Source organism: Antechinus flavipes, chromosome 1, assembly GCF_016432865.1.
Source record: "Antechinus flavipes isolate AdamAnt ecotype Samford, QLD, Australia chromosome 1, AdamAnt_v2, whole genome shotgun sequence".
NCBI classification, from domain to species: Eukaryota; Metazoa; Chordata; class Mammalia; order Dasyuromorphia; family Dasyuridae; genus Antechinus; species Antechinus flavipes.
In genome coordinates this window covers 616,190,490-616,211,471 of record NC_067398.1, presented here as the reverse complement: position 1 = coordinate 616,211,471, position 20,982 = coordinate 616,190,490, and the positions used below count along the sequence as shown (strand labels likewise).

At 33.0% G+C, this 20,982-nt stretch overlaps 1 protein-coding gene across 3 annotated transcripts in view; it reads right to left on the bottom strand.

Moving 5' to 3' along the window:
- FAM91A1 (family with sequence similarity 91 member A1) overlaps positions 1-20,982 on the bottom strand; it is a 53,747-nt gene that overhangs the window by 19,005 nt on the left and 13,760 nt on the right. For all 3 annotated transcript variants that reach the window (XM_051971062.1, XM_051971063.1, XM_051971064.1), the window contains 10 exons: positions 14,537-14,604; positions 12,738-12,851; positions 11,871-11,961; positions 9,928-9,990; positions 5,306-5,412; positions 3,559-3,597; positions 3,038-3,150; positions 2,511-2,626; positions 1,705-1,817; positions 950-1,036 (listed from right to left, as the gene is read on the bottom strand). In XM_051971062.1, coding sequence (XP_051827022.1) covers positions 950-1,036; positions 1,705-1,817; positions 2,511-2,626; positions 3,038-3,150; positions 3,559-3,597; positions 5,306-5,412; positions 9,928-9,990; positions 11,871-11,961; positions 12,738-12,851; positions 14,537-14,604 — 911 coding nt within the window. The remainder of the gene's footprint in view (positions 1-949; positions 1,037-1,704; positions 1,818-2,510; positions 2,627-3,037; positions 3,151-3,558; positions 3,598-5,305; positions 5,413-9,927; positions 9,991-11,870; positions 11,962-12,737; positions 12,852-14,536; positions 14,605-20,982) is intronic.

Genomic DNA, 20,982 nt, shown 5'->3' with positions numbered 1-20,982 from the left:
ATATGAACAAATTAGAATTACTGCAAATTCAACGAATAACACATTAATATATAGGGCTGATAAACGAAGACCAGAAGGCACTATACCATTAGTCAAGGATCAAATTAGGCCTACAAACTCTTGCCAGACAAAGAACACAACAGACAGGAAAATATCAAGGATATAGAAAACACCAATAAAGGGGCAATCAAGATTTATAGCTAGGAAAACTAGGACTGTACTCACTGGGAAAAAGTTGGTTAAGGGCAAATATGGCTGAAGTCTTCAAGATGCTAAAAGGGATAGTGAGAGTGGATATGAATAACTGTGATACCATGGGATATTGTTCCATATTTAAAAGTGGAACAAAAGTTCAGGTAAATCTCACCAAATGGTGAACTTAACACCGGCACAGTAAAGATATAATTTAAGAAAACAATCATAAGATTGTATATTCTGAGCTGTAAAGGATACTAACAACTATTTAACCCATCCTTTTTATTTTACACATAAGGAAACTAAGGGCCCAGATAAAAGGAGCTTGCCTAAGCTCACAGAGGTCATAAAGTAACAGAGGCAGGACCCAAAATCAAAACCAAATCTTCTGACTCTAAATACAATGCTCTTTCCACAACTCCAAAGCTATTTCAGAATCAATTTACTTCTAGACTCAGATTTCTAACTTCCCTTCTATATAATTAAATTAATTATCTCTGTACAGTTAAGATTGATGATCATGTCATGCTTTCCAGCAATCAGTGGACTCATCCATTCAATATGTTAGGGCATCAAAATGGACAAGAATAAATGTACTTAACACATTTAAAGAAGAAAAATAAATATATGAAAAGATGGTAATGTAATATTATCTATTCTTAGATTCTTAATTGCAGTCAGTGCCCATTAGTTCCTTCTGCACAGAAGTATATTTAACTATGCTAAAAGTTTCACAATGAAAGTTTAAAATTACCTTTTCAAGTTCTACAAGAAAGCTGTCCAGAGATTCATCTGATAGTTTTCCAACTTCAAACATAGTGACTGCATGGCTTTTCAAGTTCTAAATAAGAAGTCCAAGAAAGAAAAAGCAAGTTTAATTTTAAAACATTTTCTAAATTTTTTTTCATTTTTTTATATAATTAAAATGTGGTTCAATTTTTTAAAACATTCCAGTCTTTCCTTCCCATTCCATCCCCCACAAAAAACCTTTTAAAAAATAGGTGGCACAGTGGATAGAGCACCAGCCCTTAAGTCAGGAGGATCTGAGTTCAAATATGATCTCAGACAACTGGGCAGGTCACTTAACCCCAATTGCCTCAGCAAAAAAAAAAAAAAAAAAAGGGGGGGGGGGAGAGTTACAAGAAAAATAATTACAAACTTTTAAAAAATTATACTTTTTTATATACTACTTACATTTCCCAGTGTTTCCCCACATATCTCCCCTTCAAAGAAAGCCATTATTTATAAAAAAGAATAAAATGGGGGAAAATACAGTTCAGCAAAATTAATGAATCAAAAAAAAATCTAATGTTATATGCAATATTTCAGATTTATAGTTCCCATTCTATACAAGGAAAAAAGTACCCTTTCTTTTCTTTGGGAACATATATTTACATACTCATTTCCAAGAAATAATCATATGAAGCAATGTATATATGCATTATAGTTCATATTTAATCTATTTTATACTTTTAGAAGTTTTCAACTTTTAAGAAGAAATTTACATACTGGTGAAAGATTTCCCATCATTAAAAAGGCAGTGAGAGTCGAATCAAATAGAAAAGCAATACGCTTCGTGTATCCTGTAGACATACTCAAGCTGCTTATGCTGGCTGTATCGGCTAAATTTTAAAAAAAAAATTGCAATCCTTATTTACAATCAGTGAAATCAAAGGCTTGTTTTATCAGTGCAGTCACTAAAAACAGTTCATTAATCTAAAAATAATGCAATCTCATAACTTTCATTTCAACTTTATTTCTACTGATGATGAGAAAGGATATAATTATTCAATTAATAGAATACTGAAGACATAAAAAGGATACCCAATCATACAAATATGAAACTAAGCTTAAAAAACACATCACTGTTTGTAAAACTACAATGTATATGAAAGATTTCATGAGAATAATTTTAACTTCATTTTTATTTAAATTAAAAAGCTCAACAAATTCTACAGCTCATTTTCTCTTCCTCTTCAAGACTTTTGCTTTTTTTGTACTTCACAATTTTAACCAATATATTGGTTGATTGTTTCAACCATCAAATTCTAACCATGCATTTCTTCAAAAAATTTGATATAATGGACATATTTTGAACCTTTATATAATTATGAGAATTAGAAAACAAATTAGTAGTCATCCTCATATTTCTATGTTCATTTCCCACCAAAAATATCAATTTTTTCCTCAATTCTTAAACAAAAGCAACAGTCCTGAAGATATGACAAAGTTAATAGTACTTTGATACAATGTAGAAATATTTCATGTTTTCTATATTCTACATTTTCTATATTCACAGATAGAACAATGTTCACCTGGATCTTCTTGACTATTTGTGTCTGTATCAGTTGCTGAAGAAGCTTCTTGCACAGGACTCCTACTTTCCCCACCATCCCATGAAAGGAGCATCTTTTGTGGATCTAAAGTACTCCTATTGATGAACGAGTAAATTTAAATTGAATATACATCTATACATGACCTTGTAAAAAATCTACTACTGTCAGCATTATTATTACAAACAATTTTACACGCATATTACATACAATTTAAAATGGATGACATGTTCTAACCAAGAACAACTGTCTTTATCATACAACTAAGATTTAATATATATGAATGAAAAGTTAGCTGAAAAATAGCACAGTAAGATAAGAGGAGAACCCGGATGGAAATGAAGAGAAATAAATTCTCATGGCAGGTCTACCACTAATTAGCCATCACTACCACTAATTAGCCATTACCTTGGCTGAGTTAATTCATAGTCATATTTTTCTATCTAGAGTTTTGAATTGCCAAAGCCTTTTGCATCCTAAAAATTCCATGAATCTATAAAAGTATTTACTTTAATCGGTTTACAGAAGGAACATTCCGCCATGATGAATGAAGCTGATCCATATTAATTACTTGTCCTTTCTTATGAGCAAAACCTAATCGACAGTACATGGAAACCGCATTCTGAAAATTAAAAAAAAAAAAAATGCATTAATACTTAAATGAAAACAAAGTACCTAGGGAATGTATGAATGAAAATATTAAAATTTATATTGGAGTTCTTAAATACTTTCATACATCACAACTACCCAAGCAGTTTTTTTTAGATAGCTGTATCTCTCCCTAGGTATCTTTACATATCAGAGAAGAAAAATACAGGAGGACCCAGAAAGTCCTCATATAGGTCAGTTTTCTAAAAGTTCTAACAATTCTAATCTGTTACTCTCTTAGAATACCCCTGAAAATCTCAACCAAGCTTCTGATCCACCTAGCCTTACTGACTCATAAAGAAGAAAAAATTGACAAAAAAAATCATCAAACTTTCACTTCAAACAATGAAATAAAATCAAATTTCTAAATAAAATTACATACCTTCACTAGGGATAAGTCTATCTCAAGGACATTTGCAAGCTAGGAGAAAAAAGTTAAAAATAATTACTTTAAAAATTAAGTTTATAAAAGTGGATGCATATTAATGAAAAATATCATTCTAAAATTTAAAAATTAGAAAAATGATTAGAGAACCAACCAATTTTTTTTAAAGGCATAATACTCTTTATATCTGCTTCTATAGGGCTTTGCAGGTGACTTCTCATAGCCACTTAGCTCAGATGGGGGAGTCCCTAATCAGTCCCAGATACACTAGGCAGCTCCTAACTCCAAAATGCTGACATAACTCCTCTCCTTTTTCAACATAACGACTTCCCTTCCAGGTTCAGATCCTCTGCTTCCTCTGGGAGGCCCACCAATTCCTTCCCCTATGCCTCTGTTATTCTTACTACTCTCATTCTTTCCACACTTACCTTGTACTTCCTTATCTGGCTACTTGTTCCCTCAGCCCATCCCCATGAAATTTTAAGTTCTTCAATAAGAAAAGACCTCCTTTTTCTCAGTGAATATTCAGCAGGCAACAGCTTAGTGGATAAAGAGTCAAGAAAACCAAATTTCAAGTACTGCCTCTAATACATACTTGGTTGGGAGACCCTGGGCAATTCAGTTCACCCTTCAGAAATATGGAAACTCTCTAAAATTATAAGCTACAAACACGTCACATTGGAGAAATCTCTATATTCGTGAAATTATAGGTCTAATACCTACCTCTACTTTGAACACAGTGGATGCCTAAAAAATGTTCCCTGAATTGAACTGATATCATTAGAAGCAAACAGACTGAGAGCATCGCATAAAGTAAAAAACCCAGACAATAAAGGAAGAAAAAAGGAAGGATCCCAAAAAGAGGACTCAGGAGAATATGGTGCAAGTCAAGGTAAAACAGAAAAGATAAGTCCTAGCCATCATAATTCACCATCTCTTCCATACTCTTACCTATACCAGACACCATATCCTGGAGGAATCTCCACTCTAGGTTCTTTTGTCCTAATTGATGACTGCTACCTCTCTGTCTCCAAGCTTCATTTCATTTCCTTCTCTCAGGTTATTTCTTCTATAACCCTGTCACTTTCCTGCCCAGTTCCCCCCCTTCAACTCCCATCCTCCTCCTATTCTTATACTGCTCTGACATTATAAATATAAATAGGGTATGTAAATCTCTTTCCTTCATAGTCCCACTTTATGGTCCCCGTAAGAAAAATACTCCTCCCTACCTATTACTCCCGAGTTATTTCCCCCAAAAGAACATAAGTTCCTCAAGCACAGAGATTATCTTTGCTTCTGTATTTGTATCCCCAGCATTTAGCACACACAGTATTTGGGATGCAGCACATGCAAAATAAATTAATAAATGCGTTCATTTGTTCACTTAATTTACAAAGGGAAGAAAGAATTACTTTAAAAAAAAAATTTATTTCATTTATTCCTTGACTTAGTTATGATTTTAATAAGGTCCTTTGATAAACAAATATAATTCATATTTTAATAGTATGATTATGGAAAGTCATTTGATAAAATAACTGAGACCTTTTTTTTTTAATTTCCAAAATGAATAAAAAGAAAATAATTTGAAAAAATGACTCTTATGAAAGTCCTAAAACACAGTAGATTTTAATACTGTTTAAAATACCCAATTTCTTCAAATCATCAAATCAAATTTTGTCTGCTTTATTACAAATACATTTTATGTTTCTAAGATTTTGTTTGTCATAAGAACTGTCACACTTACCTCTGCAACATTAGTGTGCTCATCTATTGAAACAAATATTTTGTAGAGTAGAGTTTCAAAATAATCACCTTGGACCCGATTCATTACAAAACCTTCAAGTGGTGGTACTTAAAAGAAATATACATTTCCTTAGGAATTTAATTTTAATAAATACAAAGCAAACATTTAAATATCTTACCAAGAAAAAAAAAGTCAGTCATTTCAATCTAACCTTTGACCTAATTTAAGTGATGCGGAGAAAATGTCCAAAAACTATCAATTAGACTGTTTTCATTATAGCCAAAACCAAATAAAAACCCAAGATTATCAGGGAAGCTAAAACAAACTGTCCATTTATCACATCTGGAAAAGTGATCATATAATTTCTACCTGAGAACCTCTGCTGAAGGAGACTACACTGAATGAATATAAAGTTCTTGAACTGAGGACCATAGCCTCAAAAATTTAAAAACAAATGGAAAAGATGAAGGACAAAATCAAAGCTGTTGCAGTGAAATTTGGATTTATTCTCTGGTCAACAACTGCATAAGGTCCAAGGCAGGGAGGAGATGACTTAAGAAAATGAGGTCAGTGTCATGCAGAATTGTGACTAAGGTGGAAGAAATTGTCATTTTCTCTATGATTCTACTCTTTTCATCTAATACTCAATCCCTTCTCCTTTTCTGCTTCTCCCCTAATATATCTCCACATCTATCTTTCAATTTTCTTAACTCTTTCTTTCCCCTGGTCTTTTAAGTGGCCGCCATTTAGAATTAAAGCAGCCATAATTTAGAAAGTTTTTGGATTCATTTAATGAGCTTTTATGCTATCTATTTTTAATTTTAAAAGCAGAATTCAAAATTTTTCTCATGGAAAAAATCCTAAAGCTGATCATAAATTTATTTTACTTAAATGTGTACTTAAGTTTTTTTCTGTAAAGCAGTAAGGTTTCCCCATTTCTATCTTATATTTTAAATGCTTATGTTCTAACTAAAGTGAATTTTAACTTAAAAGTACAAACTGACAAAAATATGTAGATGTAAAAATGTTTTAGGATGTATTTATTCATGAACCAAAAAGCAATTAGTATGCTATAGCACTACTCACAGGCATACAACAAGAACAATGCCTGCTAAAGTTTTGAAGTAATTGTCAAATAAATTGTAGTGAAGAAAAAACAACTGCTACCAGTATTCAGAGAGGGGAAAGAAAACTTCAGAATGTAAATGCCTTTTGAATGCTATATGATTTAGTATGGATCTCAAAGGAATGCCAGGGAGGAAAGAAAAGGATATATACCAAGTGGGTGAGCAAGTAGAAATGAAAGCAAGTAGAAAAGAAAGTGGGAAATTACAAAATATTTTCAAGAGATAGTGAACAACAATTAATGTATATATAAAGTTTACAAAATGCTTTCCTCACAACAATTCTACTTGGTAAAACTGGAGTTGAGGAAGTTGAGGAGATGGAGATAAGACCTGAAGTGAAAACTAAACTATGAAGAAACCTGTAGAACAAGCAAGAGTTTGAATTGCTTCATGTATACAAAATCACTTAAAGTTTTTGATTGAGAAATACATTATGATCAAAATTGTACTTTTGGAAGGTTTATGATATGAAAATATGCAAAATAAATAAGGAAGAATGAGACTGGAAACAAGGGGAAACCATGTCATTAGTTTCACCATGAAATGAAAGACTAAATTAGGCTTTTCCTACTTAATTGTTCTCAGTAGGCTTAATCAATAGCAGCAGAAACAGAAAAGAAATTATAACAATTTTAGGTTTTATCTCGAAAATCTCAGACTGGCAAATATGACAAAATGCAAAAGTGACAAATTTTGGGAGGTTATACTAAATTAGTCCCTAATATATTGTTGGTACAACTGTGAACTAGTCCCCTTTATGAAAAGTAACTTGGAATATAGAAAAAAATCAGTCAACTAAAAAGCCTTTGGCCCAATGATACTAATTCTGGGGATATGCCCCAAGGAGATCAAAAACAAAAGGAAAATTCCCATATATATAAAATATTTAGGAAGATAATTATGGTGGTTTCAAAAAAATTGAACACAAAGTAGGTGTCCATTAACTGAGGGGTAGTTAAGTAAATTAGGATATATTAATGAAATGGAATGTTAATTGTGCCATAAGACACAGTGAATTTTACAAACAATTCAGAGAAATTCAATTGCAAAACAGGCACAAGTTAACAAGTTACACATTAATGAAAAGGAAAACAATAATGAGAAACCTCAATGTAATGTCTAATTTTTCTTTCAGAGGACTAAATAATAAAATGCACTTCCTTCATCTTAGCTAAAAAGTGGTGGACAGTAACAGCTTGTAGTTGTATAATTGTTTCAGTGATGTCCAACTCACCGTGATGTCATTTGAGGTTTTCTTGGTAAAGATAATAAAGTTGTTTGCCCTTTCCTGCTCCAGCTCATTTTAAAGATGAATAACTAGAACAAACAGGGTTAAGTGACTTGTCCACAATCATGCAACTAAGTAAATGTCTGAGACCAGATTTGGCATCAGGATGATGAGTCAGGCCTAACACTATCCAGTGCTGCCAATATAACAGCAGAGTATTGTATACATTGGCAGGAATTACTGAAGTATTGGCTTATTTTACTTAAATAAGAATTGTTGTGGGAAAGGAGATAAAGGAGAATCACTGAAAAAGGACAATGATATTTTTAAAAATTAACCTTTTTTGAACAAAGGAATAGCAGACATTAAGAGTACAAATAATCAAATTGCTGTGCTAAGATCTGGAGATACAAATTTAAGGGGAAAAAAGAAGACTTCAAATTTCCTACTCTCAGAAACCAGAAAGAAAAATATTTACATTTATTAGAGTGCTCTAAGTTTAGCAAAATACTTTTCTCACAACTATCATGTAAAGTATGTATTACAAATATTATTATCTCCATTTTACATGAGAGAACAGTGGTATCATTAACTGAAACGTAGAAATCAGAAGGAGTTTCAGGGGGAAAATGAGAAGCATTTCTATGTACTTATATAGGACTTAAAAAGTTTTATGAGGAAATCAAAGGCTATTTTATTTACTCTTCACAACACTGTGAATTAGAAATTATTCTCATTATATAAACAAGGAAACTGAAGGTTAAAAAAGGTGAAGTGATTTTTGTTTACAGTCACATAACTATTATATATTCTCTCTATCACCTAGCTACCATAAGTTCGGCTTTAGATTTGTTTAACTTGAATGCTGGTGGGGTAAACCACATGAAATTGTCCAAACATTAAGAAGTATAAGATTGGAACTTGGGAGAGAAATCAAGTTAGAAATGGATTTTAAAATGTTCTACATAGATGTGAAAGTTCAAATCATTAAAGTCAAGATATTTTCTAAGGGAAAGAACAGAGAGCCAGAAGAACAGACTGAAGCTGCCCAGCTGTAATAGGCAAGAAAACCTGACAAAGAAGTAGCAGTATGAACAGCAGGATAGCGAAGTATAAAGTAGGATTACAGAGTTTCAAGGAGGAGCTGCAACCACATCAGAAGCTACAAAGTCCTAGTGAATGAAGACACAGAAAACTAACTGGATATATAGCAACTGTAGCATTCTTAGTGACTTTCAACATCAGAGACAGAAGCCAGACAACCCAGAGAGTTCGAGAGTAGGTACTGAGGGCATAGAAGCTATTATCAGAGCTTATTTGTTTAACAATAATAATTTGGCAGTGAAAGGAAAGTATCCAAAAATACTTGTGTATTTTTATAATTTTTGTAGTCCAAAAATACTAATGTATATACTTTAATATCTAAGTTAGGAGTAAGTGTTTTCAAGTTTTTCAAGTTTAATGCTATCTATGTTTCAAGTTTTGAAAGTATATTCAGTGATATCAATTAACCTCTCTTTAGAATATTAATAAGACTAAGTAGATTCTAATATAAATGTTATCTAAATATATTTTATGAGGTTAAATCTGTTTTATCATTTAAATACCACCCAAAACTACAAGTCACATAAAAAAAGTTAACAAAGCTTTCACACTGTCTTAAAATGAGCAAAGTAAGTTCTTTCACTATCAGGATCAAATCATGTCAGAACAGGACAATTAAACCATCTTCACCATTCACGTTCTCTAGAGCATATGACAGCAGGAGATTCAAAACTATTCTAAAATTGTATGTGTTAGCCGTAACTAGTATAAAGCTTAAACAACATTAAAATATTCCAAGGAAAAATAAAGATGACCAAGTATAAAAGTTATTTAAGAAATCAGGAAAATAAAATATTAAGAAACTTAGTTATCAGAATCATTTTTCTTAACTAACGTACTTGTATCCACGAAAGCAGAACTCAAAGGCTACCTACTCCATAGACTTCCAGACCTCATACATCAATAACAATATTCCTCCTCAAGCTTCTTCATACAGCATTCTGTAACTCTGCAAAAGTTCTTCTTATGAAATACTAAATTACTGTATAAAACTATATGAGTTGGCATCTTATCCATCTACTAGATTATAACTTCTTAAAAGCAAGGATCATCTCTTAACATAAATATTATCTCCCTTAGTGCCTAACACATTTTTCTGCATATAGCATCTATTATAGATACTTAATAAACGTTGATTTATTGTACTATTAGTACATACATACCTGCAATACAACTGTCATCAGATATGGGTACATCAAGATAAATAAATCCTTTGTTATATAAACCTACAGAAATAAGCATATATTGTTTTAGATTTGCGAATAAACTAATAATAACTATTTTCTGTTCCTCTCCTCTGTTACTCTTTCCAACCCCCATCTTTTGCAAGATAGTATGTGCTTTCCTTCCCTCCCCCCATTTCTCTATGTGATTTTTAAAATTCTACTCCTTTTCACTTTCTCTTCCTAACCTCTACCACAAACAGACAATTATAAATTATGCAAATTTTTAAATGTCTACTTTTTATGTATTAAAGTTTATATTTAATTATCACTACACTCCTTTCATATTAAATTTAAATCAGAATTTTCCTGGATTTGTAAGACCCAGAAGAACTACAGGTTCAGAAAACCATAAATTTAGAACTAGAAGGGACCATTGAAGCCACTAAGTCTAGTATCTCATTTTACAGATGAAATGAACATAATTTGAAGAAATCAAGAAAGAGAAAAACTAAGTGAACTGCCTGGGAATGCTAATAAATGTCTGTCTGAGCAAGATTTGAGTTCAATTCTTCTTGACTGTAAGCCCAGATGTTCTACCTCCTTTGAAAATATGTTACAAATCAGTTCCATTTGTTCAATAATGAATAGAATCAGCTACACCCAGCGAAAGAACTATGGAAAATGAGTGTGAAGCACTACATAGCATTTCCAATCCGTCTGTTTTTGTCCACCTGAAATTTTGATTTCCTTCACAGGTTAACTGTACATTATTTCAAAGTCCGATTCCTCTTGTGCAGCAAAATAACTGTATGGATATGTATACATGTATTGTATTTAATATATACTTTAATATATTTAATATGTATTGGTCTACCTGTCATCTGGAGGAGGGGGAAGGGGAGAGAGGAAGGAGGGGAAAAGCTGGAACAAAAGGTTTTGCAATTGTCAATGCTGAAGAATTACCCATTCATATATCTTGTAAACAAAAAGCCATAAAAAAACAAACAAACAAACAAATAAATAAATAATTAAATGAATAAAGGAATGAATAAATAAATGAATAAAGAGTAGCTAGGCCAGAGTTCAAATCTGGCTTCAAACATTAAAAAAAAAAGAAAGAAAGAAAGAAAAGAAAATATGTTGCAAAATGTTCTTAGTATTTAATACATATTTCTTCATTTTGACAAACTACAAATAAAAATGTATTACTATCTCCCCAATACTGCATCTCAAAATTAAGAAGCTACAGGGGGAAAAAAAACCTTTTTATTCCTTTAAATGAAGCTTTCTTTCATTGTTTGTTTTCAATATCAGGCTCGTTCCTCTTAACAATTTATAACAGCAAGCAGAATAACTTAAAACTCAGTTCTAACTATTATTTCCCCAAATCCTCTAAACATTGTTCCTTTCCTAATTTCTGAGGTTATCTGTAGTCAATGCTATATTTTATATTACTAATTCTAACCAATTCAGAGTGCCGTTAATTGTTCTCTATTTGTTTCATACATGTTTCCTTCATCTTCCCAACTAAACTCTTTGAAAGCAGGGATTATTTTATATTTAAAATCACAGATTTATAGATTTAAAATTACATGGGATCTTAAAAGTCATCTAATCCAATTCCTTTTTTACAGATAAGATACAAGCACAGAGACATTAAGTAATTTGCCCAAAGTTATTAAGTTACAGTTACTAAGATTTCTCTTAGTATTCGTCATGGCATTGGGCCATTTTTTCAATATACTCAAAATTAGACAAATTTTTCCCATGATGTTTTACTAGGAAACAATGACACTTGATATGTTTGAGAGCATATTTCCATAGAAAATATGTCTTAAGAAATAGGAGTTTCATCTATATCAATCAGGGAATATAAACCTTTTAATGGCTTAAATATAAGTTCATATGTTGCCTAAAGGAATGTTTTAATAACCACTTACTATGTACCACATTGTAGTCTAAAGATCCAGACAACTGAGGACCTGAATCGATGATCTTATCAATAGCGCATTTCTCAGACAAAGTGCATATCTGGGGAAAATAATAAATTCTTTATTAAGTTTTATCCAAATTGAATCCATTAATCTTTAAAACACTATTGTTAAAATGTTAAACTAAAGCTAGAGTTATAAAATTATGAGTTCATTAGTTTTTAAAGATAATTCACACCATCTACTCAGTATCTTAGGACACACAAAATTGTGTTCATTATTATCTATTTGGTTGCCAGAACTAGAACCCATAACAACAAACATTTCAAGTAAGCTTGCTGTACAGACCTACAAAGATGCTTAACTATCTTCTGTTTGTTTAATGACTGTCCAGTACTTACTCTGAGACTTTTAGTTTTATTTTCTTGGATAAAAATAGTACGTTATTAGAAAGCCACATCTAAAGAGTTTTATTACAATGCCTTATTGTAACATAAAAATGATCCAGGTTCTCAAAGGCTATGACAGAAGCATTCAGTCTCTGGTTATGCTTCCAAGCTGGAAAGGCATTGATACCAAATGACAGACTATGCTATCAAACATGGTGGCAGCCTAGCTAGTTCAGGTGCATAAGACTGATGAATTTTGATATCCCAGGATATACTGAAGATTACCTATATAAAAAAGACATTTAATTTAATAAGTAATTAGTGTTTGTAATTTGCCTAAATAGTAAGAATATCAGTGAAATCATAGATTTTTTTTTTAAGGATTAAAATTGAAACAAAATATGGAAATATATCTTTTTGTACTAGTTCAAAACAAATATGATTAAAAATTCTATAGTGAACTTAAAATAAAATTTTTTTTAATTACCTTTATGTCATCTTCTGTGATGTAACCAGCCTGAACCACCCACCATGCCTCTATAGTAATTTCCACAGGTTTCACTGGCAGGAGATCACGAGCAGTTTTCCTTCTGAAAAATTTCTGCAGTGGCACAGTCCATTTGAGATAACAATTATCTTGCACAGTCATCCAAAAAATTATGACTTCCCCTTATGCCAAAAGAAAATATCTTATGCTTCCTTTAAGAGAACACGCTAATCATAAAAAAGAAAAAAGAACCTATGTGTGCAATAATGTTTGTAGCAGGCCTTTCAGTGGTGGCAAGGAACTAGAAACTAAGTGAATTAACATCAGGTGGGAAATGACTGAATAAGTTATGGTATATGAATGCATGGGAATATTATTATTATATATAAAATGATGAGCAGCCTGGAAAGGCTTACATGAACTGATGCTCAATGAAGTGAGTAGAACCAAAAGAACAATGTACACAGCAACAAGTTTATATGATGATCAACTGTGATAAATTTGGCTCTTTTTAACAGTGAGATGACTCTAAGGCAATTCCAAAAAATTGTGGTGGATACTTGCATTTTCCTATTTCTTAATTGACTTCTTAATGTGATGGTAAGAGCCATCTGTATCCAGAAAGAAACTGTGGGGACTGAATGTGAATCAAAGCATAGTATTTTCACCTTTTTTGTTGCTGTTACTATTGTTTGTTTGCTTGGTTTTTTTTCCTCATTTTTCTCACGCACCATGACAAATGTAGAAATGTCTAGAAGAATTACACATGTTTAAACTATATTAGATTACTTGCTGTGTAAGGGAGGAGGGAGGGAAAGAAGGAGGGAGAAAAATTAAGAAGGGAGAAAAACTTGGAACAAGATTTTGCAAGGGTGAATGTTGAAAACTATCTTTGCATGTATTTTGAAAAATAAAAAGCTATTATTATTATAAAAAAAATTTTAATTTATCATTCCCCTCCTCCAAAAAAAAAAGAATACAATGATTTCAAAATATGTCTTAAAGGATATAGTGAGTATTTTGGATAAACAACATGAAGTGGATAGAGGGCCAAACATAGTAGCCAGAAACTCTAGTTCCAGTCCTACCCCCTGACACATAACAGTTATCTGGCCATGGGCCAACTGTACAGCCTCTCAGCATCCAAGGACAAACACATTAAGAAAAGACACTCATTCCCAAGTAGTTTGAGAAGAAACAATTTCTAAATCAGAATTACCCCATTTGGATAAAATCATAAGTCTAGGACAGAGGCAGGAAAGTATTCAGAATTATTAGTGTATTCACACATGTACAAAGGTGTGTGTACACACACACACACACACACACACACACACACATACACACACACATATGCAGGCATGGTTGGGTATGTGTATATCACAAGAATTTTGAAGGGAAAAATATTTTCCTCTCCTAGGGCTCTAACTTCTAGTGACCTATCCCAATTTTTAAAATTTAGGCAAAGAGATACAAATTTAAGTGAAAACTGTTTGAAATGGTGTAGCCACTTCTTCAATGTAGTTAATATTAAGAAGTCAATTAAGAAATAGAAAAATGCAAATATCCAAACTTATTTTTTTTAATTTAAACATATATATTTAAAATCTTGTTTTCAGTACACTAACATGTAAGAAATTAACTACAGGGGATAATTAAATTTTTTGCATAAATGTGTTTTGAAAGTTTAATTTAATAAAAGGAACTGCAATTTATGATCCTACTACTACAAAAAATAGACACATTAAACAGGATTGTTTGATAAGAGAACAGAAAAAGGGGGGAAAAAAAAAACTTACTTTTGATGACCTACATTGATTCATGAGGTCAATATACTGATTTCTTCCTATGCCAAGAAGCCTTAGACCTGTAACAAAGAACTTCTGAGTTACAAATTCCTTATGTATATTTAATATTAATATATTTCAAATAATTTCTAAATAACTTATTCTCAGCTTTTATTCTTCCTTGAATATTTAATTGAAAATTAAATCCTAAAATCAAGAATTAGCAAGAAATACCTTGAAGCAGGAGAATAAAAGGTCTTTCATAACAAGAAGCATTATTGTAATTATTGAATTTTTTTTTCTGAATTAAATCAATTGTTAAAAAGTTGAAAATCTCTTCATTTCAAGAGAAGCAGGAGAAAAATCCCAAACTTTTATATGGGGTTTTAATTTATGCCACTTGTTTAGAACTTGGAATTCATTTGCTTATAAAAACAGATGTTAGGTTCTCAGGTCAGTCTATGAAAGCCTACGTACCTGAAATATAGTACTGTCCTAATACTAATTGTACTTCATGGTGCAGATGAAATAGTTGTGTGACTTTGGACAAGTCACTTAACCTCTCTGAGCCTCAGTTTCCTCATCTGTAAAATAGGGATAACAACACTCACACTACCTACCTCAAAAGATATTGTGAGGATCATGCAAGACAAAGGGTTTGGTAAACCCTAAAATGTCATATAAATATAAGTTATCATTTATAATTATCATCATTATGATTCATCTTTTTCTCATCTTTTACAATAAAATGCAGGAAAAAATTGGAGAAGTTACTGGTCTGCTATTATTCTTTTAGTTTTTTTCTTCCAAGCCCTATTACACAAGTGGACCATCTTTTGTAACTAAATAAAACTATTGGGATACATATTCATCTTTGGGATCACTGAAAACATTTTTAGAAAAACTCTTACAGACACAGGAGAATGGGGGATAACATGTACCTCTTCTCATTCCTGTATCATCTTGACTCCTTCCACTAATTCTCTATATTTTGAAAATTTTCCATACTTCATAGCTTGGAGATTAGAAATATCTGGTATGGTGACATCTATTAAAAATGTTGTTCATAAATTTTTGTTGGATCAGCTAATGGTGGAGAATAGTTTTTTTATATGATAATCCCAATCATCTTCATTATTTTTATTAGGTTGGGAATAAGGGAACGTGGGTTCTAAGTGACCTGGGTTCTGCTTTTGGGTCTATCATTACTTGTTAGATCTTAGTCAAAGCTCATCTTTTAGAGAGCTTATCCTGGCAAAATAAGGGCAATAGACTAGATGACATTAAAATCTTTTCAGATGCTAGAAAAAGTATTAACAGGGTGTTAAGAATTATTTCTATGGGAAATGCCTGATTCTTGGATCCTACTCCTCTTCCCCTCTCCCCCAATGACCTTGTTGCATCAAATATCCCCTATTCTTCCCCAAAGAGCAAGCCTGTAGTAGCTGGAATGGTCTCAGATTGGATGTCTCCACCCATAAGTATCTAGTCCCCTGAGTATTCAGACCCTATTCTTCTCACCTATAGTCTCTACTATTTCTCTCCTGACTCCTTCCCCACTGACTAAAATATACTCCTCTCCCTATCCTGAACACAAAACAAAATTCTTTCCCTGGATTGGCAGGGAAATTATCATCCTATGTTTATTTCTCCCTTCACTGCCAAATTTTTAAAAGAGCAATCCTCCCTTGTTGCCTCTATCTCCTCACTATTGAACATTTATGTCCATCTAAAGCAGGAGTTCTTAACTTGGGCCCCATTGAACACCAAAGGAGTCTGTGGATAGATTTTTAAGGGAGGGGGAAGGGTGTCTGTAAACTTGGATTGGAAAGTTATACCTTTATTTCACTATAACTAGTTTCCTTTGAAGTCTTATGCATTTAAAAACATTATTCCGAGGAGTACACAGATTTGACCAATCCCATTACATAAAAAAATTTTGAACGTAACGAGTTTATCTTCCACAAAACTTGCCACTTTTCCCAATTTTACTCTTTCTGTTACTGGCATCTTGTCACTCATGTTCAAAATCTCAAAGTTATCTATGACTTCCCTCTCTCTGTCATTTCTTACATCTAAGTATTTACCAAGTACTATCAGTTCTATTTCCTCATTCTCTTGCACCATTTCCTCCTCTCTGCAATACTGCAACCCACATCCTAATCTTTTCTCCATATAGTATTTTAAAAGTCTCCTGAACTGGTTTCTCTCACTTTCCACCTCTCCATACACTGGACCTGAGTTTGAATCTTGACTTTGTCCTCACATGAGAGCTCAAGTATGTCACTAGCCTTCTATGGGCCTCAACTAATACAATGAAGTATACTAGATTACTCAGTCTCTTCCACCCCAGCTACTGATATTGTTCCCTTCTCAAGGGTATTCTTATGCTACACTAACCTACTAACTCAGTGTTGCCCCTCCTACAACAACACCAAAAGAACAGCAGCAGATGGGCTAATGGACTAAGCAAGGGAAGAATCTGGTGCAACACTACCTACTTCATACTCCTGACTCCCATCCCTAGATATGCAAGAAAGAGTCACTGGCTTTATACACCTGGCCCTTGGCTAGCAACAATAAATTTTGAAATTATCAGCTTTATTTTTTACTTATCACCCACAACAATTCTTTTCAAAAGCTAACAATTTCACACCAAAGGTTTCTCCGGCCCTTTTTCTTGATGAATCAATATCTGGCTACCTAGGAGCAAACTACTCCCAACTCTCACTTCCTATTCTTTGATCCCCCATATTCTTCAAACTTAAGCCCACAATCATGTCTAATCTCTTCCACTGTGCCAACTTTCCTTTTTTCTCATACCTCTTTTTCTCACACTTCTTCCAATTATAGCAATCACTGAACCCTGGCTCTGCAACACCCCAGTTACAGTAAATGCCTGACTCTCTTCTCTGTCACTGACTGTACTGCATTTTCATCCATAGCCCTTGCACTTTAATACTAGAAGAGTAGCTAAAAAACAGTATAACTGATTGCCACTTACAGAAACACTCAGGAACTTCTCCTTTCAGATCACTTCATAGAATATACATCATTATCAATATCATTATTCTGTGAGATAAAGTCTCTCTCTCTCTCTCTCTTCTCTCTCTCTTCTCCCCTTCCCCCTTCCCCTTTCCTTCTCCCTCTCCCTCCCCTCTTTCTCTCTCTCTTCCTCCCTTCCTTCCTTTCTTCCTTCCTCCCTTCCTCTCTCTCCCTCCCCACTGTTTATCACCTTTTTTCCTAAATAATCTCTTGCTAGTTTTAGGGAGAAGAAAAGTATTGTTTCCTGATTTTCCTGTCTATTTTTTCTCAGAATTCTTAGCTGGCACACCATTCAAATCATGTCCCCTAAATGAGAATGTTCTCTCTAAGATTCTGTTTTAGGCCTTTTTCCTCTAATTTTTTTTTCCTGGTGACCTCATTGTATCCCATGGGTTTATCACCTCCAAGATGATGACTCACAAAGTTAAAAATCTAGCCCTAGTTTCCCTTTGAGATAAGCATCATAAGTTCCTTTAAACAGTGCTCACAGGAGAGAAATTCCAATCCATTCACCACCTCAACAGTCCTCCTCTGGACATAGTCTAGCTTATCAATGTTCTATTTATAATGTGAAATAGTAGTATGATCAAGAATAAGAATACCACAGAGCTATAACTTCAAGACACTTAATATTGCCTAAAATCAAATTAGCTTTTTTGGTTGCCATTATTATATTGCTGACGCATCTTGAAACTGCAAACTAGTAAATTCCCCATATCTTTTCCAAATTAAGTATTGTCCCATTTTGTATTTGTAAAGTTGATTTTAGCCCCACATAATGACTTTATATTTACTGCTATCAATTTCATTTTTTAAAGTTCAATCTATCACTATAAATAATTTGGTCTATTCACCTGTTGAGATTATATTGGATCCTAAAGCTATACTATGCTATACTATAATACTATAATAATGCTATATACTATAATATGCTAACTATCCAGTCCAACTTTATATAATCTGCAATATAAGCATCTTACCTTTAGCCCAAGTCACCATTAAAAATGATGAACATTATAGAATTAAGAAACAGATTTATGACATGTTCCATCAGAGAGTTCTCTCTAGGTTGAAATCAACTCATTAATACGTATTAGTCTTTTGAGTCTAGTCATTCAATCATTTAAAAATCTAATTAAGTTAAATTAAATTGATATCCTTCATCCTTCATCTCTCCATCTCTTCTACAATGATAGCATGAGACTATTAAATGCTTTTCTGGAATCTTTATATAATCTTTCCATAGTATTCTCTCAATCTATCAATTTAATAAGTTCCCTAGACAACACCTTTCTTTTCTTCTGGTAGTCATATTTGTTTCATTGCTTCCTTTCTATTGCCAAGAATAAAAGTTTTCCTCATTTGTAAATGACTAGTTCCTTTTTTGCATTAATAGCCCAGAAAATTGGGCTTATACCCCAAAGAGATACTAAAAAAAGGAAAGGGACCTATATGTGCCAAAATGTTTGTAGCAGCCCTGTTTGTAGTGGCTAGAAACTGGAAAATGAATGGATGCCCATCAATTGGAGAATGGCTGGGTAAATTGTGGTATATGAATGTTATGGAATATTATTGTTCTGTAAGAAATGACCAACAGGATGAATACAGAGAGGCTTGGAGAGACCTACATGGACTGATGCTAAGTGAGATGAGCAGAACCAGAAGATCATTATACACTTCGACAACGATATTGTATGAGGATGTATTCTGATGGAAGTGGATTTCTATGACAAAGAGACCTAACTGAGTTTCAATGGATAAATGATGGACAGAAACAGCTACACGCAAAGAAGGAAAACTGGGAAACGAATGTGAACTATTTGCATTTTTGATTTTCTTCCCGAGTTATTTTTACCTTCTGAATCCAATTCTCCCTCTGCAACAGGAGAACTGTTTGGTTCAGCGAATATGTATTATATCTAGGATATACTGCAACATATTTAACATATATAGGACTGCTTGCCATCTTGGGGGGGGGGGGGATGGAGGGAGGGAGGGGAAAAAAACGAAACATAAGCGAGTGCAAGGGATAATGTTGTAAAAAATTACCCTGGCATGGATTCTGTCAATACAAAGTTATTATTAAATAAAATAAAATTTAAAAAAAAAAAGATTTAAAAAAAAATAGCCCAGAAAATAGGTACAAAAATAAGAAGATTCATTTACATTTTAGATGAAAAGTTGATTTACGCTAGCTTCAACATTTTAACATGAGAATTTGATGGCAGTAACTAAGTGGAATAAAGAGGGGAGGGAGAGAAACATACAGCTATTGCCAAGATAAGGAAGAGGAATGACCCTATTCCTAGTCCTAGTGAGGGGGTAGAATTCCAGAGAAAGAGAAACATTTCCAATTATTGTGTTCCATTTCTCACCATGAAAAGATAGCACATCTAGCTACATTGCAGACATGAACATTTTCCCAAGACACCACAGCCATCCAGAGCAAAAATTCCAAAGCAGACCACATATTCCCTTATTGCCATATACTAGGAAAATTAACAAAGCTGCCTTTGAAATATTTCTTAAACTGTCACAATCCATTCTCACAACATATCACATTTTCCCATTAAAATATTTTAAATGTTAACATGCTTAAATTAATGCAATGAAATTATACCAATATTTATATTACTAGTGTTCCCTTAGTCTAAATTCCTATTTGTATTCAGGGCATCACCAGTTTTCTAGTCAACCAAGCTCACCAAATCTTAGCATCATCTTTGAGTATTTAAATCTTCACTTGAGCCTCCTTATATCAAACCAGTTGCCAAACCTTGTCAAGTCAAACTTCACATCTCCTTCTCTCAAGTTATAGAACTTCCACACTATTTCAAATACTTATCACCCTTTCACTTCAACAATTGCAATAGTAGCTTAATTGATTTGCTTCCTATTTCTCCTTTTCACAATCCATTTTCCAGGTTGATGTTTTAAAAACACAGGTTTGACCATGACAAAGAAGTCTCAGTAGCTCTCTCTCTAGATTGAATTCATATGACTCCCCAACATGGACTCAATATTCCTATGAAATTGACCTACTTACTATATATCCCATCTCTGATATTCCAGTTCCCATCTCTAGGCCCTTGAAGAGGCAGTCCCCCTGTCCAATGCCTATAATTTTCTCCTCATTTGTCTCTTAGAATAATTACTTCCTTTCATGACTCAGCTCAAATGCCACCTCTTAGATATGGCTTTTCTTGATTGCCCCAGTTGTTAACATTCCACTTCCTCCCAAAAAAAAAAAAAAACTACTTGATTTATTTTGTATCTGCTTTGCATTTACTCTCTTCAGGCTTCCTCCCAGAAGAATAAAACTCTTTGAAGGTGGGAATGGTTTTATTTTTGCCTAATTTCTTAGTACTGCCTACCATATAATAGGCACTTACTTGTTAAATTGGATTTTATCA